Genomic DNA, 3,716 nt, shown 5'->3' on the forward strand with positions numbered 1-3,716 from the left:
TTGAATGCATAAATTGATTCAGCACCCTGAATTGTGAATTTTGATTAAAATTAACCATTGCGAAAAAAGCCATTTCATCTATAGGTGAGACTAGACCTTTACTAATTAATAAATTAAAATATTTTGTTAATTGTAATACTTCATTGAAACAGTAAATAATAATCTTAACACCTATAATATATATATATATATATATATAGATAATTATTTTTAATATAAAACTTAATATATTTATCTATAAAAAAATATCTTAAAATTATTACAATAAATTAAAACTCATATTAAAATAAACTTCAAACTCATCTAACATATTCTTTTGATAATTTATAAATTACTTTAATTTTTTTTTTCAACAACGTATCCTCATATGAACCATACATATCATTCAATCTATCATGAGAAAACCAAAAATCATAATATAAAATTTTCATATTTAAAACTCTAAAGTTAACAATAAATTTTCATAAATCATACACCAATTTGGTGTCTGGCTTGGCCATCACTTTAAAAATGGATATTACATATCATTATAAATCATAGTAATCAGCGATGAAAAAAAAATAAAAAATTATATAAAGACTTTTTAAAAATATACTTAAATATCAAAGTTAAAATAAACTTCGAAATGTACCATTTAAAAACTCCATAAATAATTTATTTTTATAAATTAAAATTAAACAGAAGCTTCTACAAATCAACCGCTAAATCAACCACAAAAATCCTTGCATAAACTCTTTTCCAGAAATACTTAAAAATCAAAGTTAAGAAGAAACTTCCACCCATCTGCCAAGAATCCCACTTTACCGTTCTCATGTCTTTATCAAAACCAATTTTATTATGAGATTTTCTTGCTTCCAAAATCGACAATTCTCCACGAGAACCACAATTAAATACTCGCTATTATTATTTTCCCAACCTTCACGATATTTGTCGAGAGGTCAGGAGGTCGCCGAAGCGGGTCACTACGGACGCCAATTAACATTCTAATCCACCTCAATACATATATTCATACCTTTGACATATGTTGTGTATACCACAATAGCAGTTCTCTGTAATATCAGCATTAGTGCTTCTGAGGGATCAGGGGAAATTCATAGAAGAGTCATCGGGAATTAGATCGATTCCAGGTGCGGATCGTATTAAGAAACATATTCTTATACACTGTCATTGTGAAAAATAGAATTTATCGTGGTTTTGTACATAATTTTTACATCAGGTAGGCTATTTTCCTCTGTTTTCTGGTGGATCTCAGTCAATGAATCTTTCCTCGATCAATGAAAAACTTGAGATTGTTTTTTAAAAAGGTTCAAATATCTGGTTTTGGGGGAGACATTAACAGAAAAATTATCTGAAAATAGTAAAGGTTGGGAAAATTAGGGTATTTATCAGAGGCGGGTGTGTGATTGTTATCAAAGTCTTGCTTTGGGGACTGAATTGTTAATCCTTTGGTCATATGTGAAACGGGTTACAGAAGAAAATTCTGTCAATAGTGAATTTCGATATTGTATTGTTGATGTCTCAACAATGATGTTTTAATGTTGCAGTGTCTGAGAATTGGACTTGATTTATTCTAGGAAATTGGAAACTATTTTGTTTATTGCAAACAATCCGCTGGTTTCTACAACAATTGAACTGGTGGCTTTGCCTGTGAACTGAGTTGGTATATATTGAATTGCTCTGACTCCTAGGATTTAAAGGAATGGCAGGGTGTAGAGCAGCAATTGTTGTTGGTCACTTACCAGTCCTCCGTGAAAGGCCCAATCATGGTACCAAGAGGGTAAATAATCATAGATACAGTGTGCAAAAAGTAGAACAAATGCCAATACATAGTGAAAGATTCAACTGTACAGTATACGATGGTGCCCGAGTAAGGCTGGGTGCTGGCAATTGGTCTCCAATTTTTACTGATGTGGATAGAGGGCTGGTATGGATTCATGGTGTAAATGTACTGAAAAGAAATTTGAGTAAAAACTCTCAGATGAAACCCTTTTCCCAAACAAGGGTGTGTGTCGTTCGGGCCCTCGCAATGGAAGTAACTGCTTTTCTACCAGATGAGGGTAAGTTGAGATCTTGGCAAGGAAGCCGCTTGACTGGTTCTGGTATGGGCACGATACCGAGCTTACCACCTAACAGAGCAGATGACCCATCCCTGGGCAATCCTCTACTTCGGTTTGAACACATGGGTTGTGGTTGGCTTGGGGTGATTATGGAGTGGGAAGGAGTGATTGTCGAAGACGATCCTCGTATAGAAAACAGGGCATGGTTAGCTCTTGCAGAGGAGGAAGGCAAGAGGTCACCTGCAACATTTATTTTGCAAAGAGTAGAAGGGATGAAAAATGAACATGCCATATCCGAGGTCCTATGTTGGTCTAGGGATCCTATTAATGTCAGAAGATTGGCCTCCAGGAAAGAGGAGTTGTATCAAGAGATGCAGGGTGGGTTGTGTCAACTTAGGCCAGGTTCTCAAGAATTTCTGGTTACTTTGAAAAAACACAAGATACCGATTGCCCTGGCCTCTACCAGGCCAAGGAAGTACCTGGAAAAGGCAATTGAAGCTGTTGGTATGCAGGGATTCTTTGATGTTGTAGTGGCAGCTGAAGATGTATATAGGGGTAAACCAGACCCAGAAATGATCATGTATGCAGCACAGCTTCTAAACATTATATGCGAGAGATGTATTTTGTTTGGAAATTCTAACTCCAGTGTCGAAGCTAGCCATGATATTTGCATGAAATGTGTGGGTGTTGCTGGCAAGCATCCCGTGTTTGAACTCGGCGCCGCAGACATGGTGGTGAGAAGATTAGATGATCTTTCTCTCGTGGACCTGAAGAACTTGGCTGATCTCGACTCTCCAGAGTTCCAGCCTCCAGAGCCAGAACCTGAACTTGAACTTGAAGATGATGCAGATGAAGATAGAGTTACTGCTGTTGGTGTTCAGGATATTTGGTAAGGTGAGCCCATCTTAATTGCAGTGTTATTGTATAATTCTAAGTCTGAAAGTGGTCTTCGGTGTTCCAGTTTCACTGAGGCCCTGATGGTGTCGAAGTGTGGCTGGAGACATGCACAAGCACCTTGTCTGTTGATTCTGTCATTGTAAATATATGAAGGAAACTGTCTACATTGGACTTCCTTCTCTTACTGTCTGTAAGATAACTTCGTATAGTAGATTGCTGATGCAATTGTTTGTAACTTTGTATGCAATAGCCGAAGCTTTGAAAATCTTCTCTGTATTGTAAAGCACCCGCCGCCCTCACTTGCTGATCTGTTTAGTCTTATTTTCTAGATTTTGATGCTCCTTTTGTCCTATATTTTAGTAAGGACTATGCTACTGGTAAAAATGGATTTTCTTTGTAAAACATCTGCTTTTTTTGAGCATAGCAATTAGAATACAGGTATTGAGGCTTGACAGATGGGTACTCACATTATTTCTCCACAGCCAATGTTCTTTTGGAATCGGCTTTTTACATGGGGTTAATAGAAAATAACGAATTGCCATATTATTTCATTTTGTGACAATGATTAATATTCAATTGAGGGAGATTGCTTTAAAAGAGAAATGAATATATGGATGTTTTTCAGCTCCTTTGTTTTTTTTCCCAAGATTATAAAGCTCAGGGAAAACCCTTGAGTATTTTGGATTTCCCCTCATTTCATGGATGAAACCTAGGGTAAACCTTGGAAATCCAGGACATAATGCTTGTCAATAACAAGGCTTG

General features: G+C 36.2%; 1 protein-coding gene across 4 annotated transcripts; it reads left to right on the forward strand.

Annotated features, from left to right (window-relative positions):
• Positions 1–940: 940 nt before the first annotated feature.
• Positions 941–3,408, forward strand: LOC149148219 (Haloacid dehalogenase-like hydrolase (HAD) superfamily protein). 4 transcript variants are annotated; one of them, XM_089446128.1, is made up of 2 exons: positions 941–1,216; positions 1,545–3,408. In XM_089446128.1, exon 2 carries the CDS (start codon positions 1,700–1,702, stop codon positions 2,948–2,950), a length of 1,251 nt encoding a protein of 416 aa, XP_089302254.1. In that variant the 5' UTR covers positions 941–1,216; positions 1,545–1,699; the 3' UTR covers positions 2,951–3,408. The 4 variants fall into 4 exon arrangements, with proteins under 4 accessions (XP_089302254.1, XP_089302255.1, XP_089302252.1 ...); XM_089446129.1 differs by having other exon boundaries at positions 1,575–3,408; XM_089446126.1 differs by having other exon boundaries at positions 941–1,127.
• The last annotated feature ends 308 nt before the right edge of the window (positions 3,409–3,716 follow it).

The sequence above is a fragment of the Pinus tabuliformis genome, chromosome 9 (assembly GCF_031772625.1).
Source record: "Pinus tabuliformis cultivar Carrire ecotype Pingquan chromosome 9, CPIR1, whole genome shotgun sequence".
NCBI classification, from domain to species: Eukaryota; Viridiplantae; Streptophyta; class Pinopsida; order Pinales; family Pinaceae; genus Pinus; species Pinus tabuliformis.

Excerpts from the sequence above, each read along its gene's own strand:
- LOC149148219 (XM_089446128.1), top strand. The coding sequence starts at position 1,700 with ATGGCAGGGTGTAGAGCAGCAATTGTTGTTGGTCACTTACCAGTCCTC.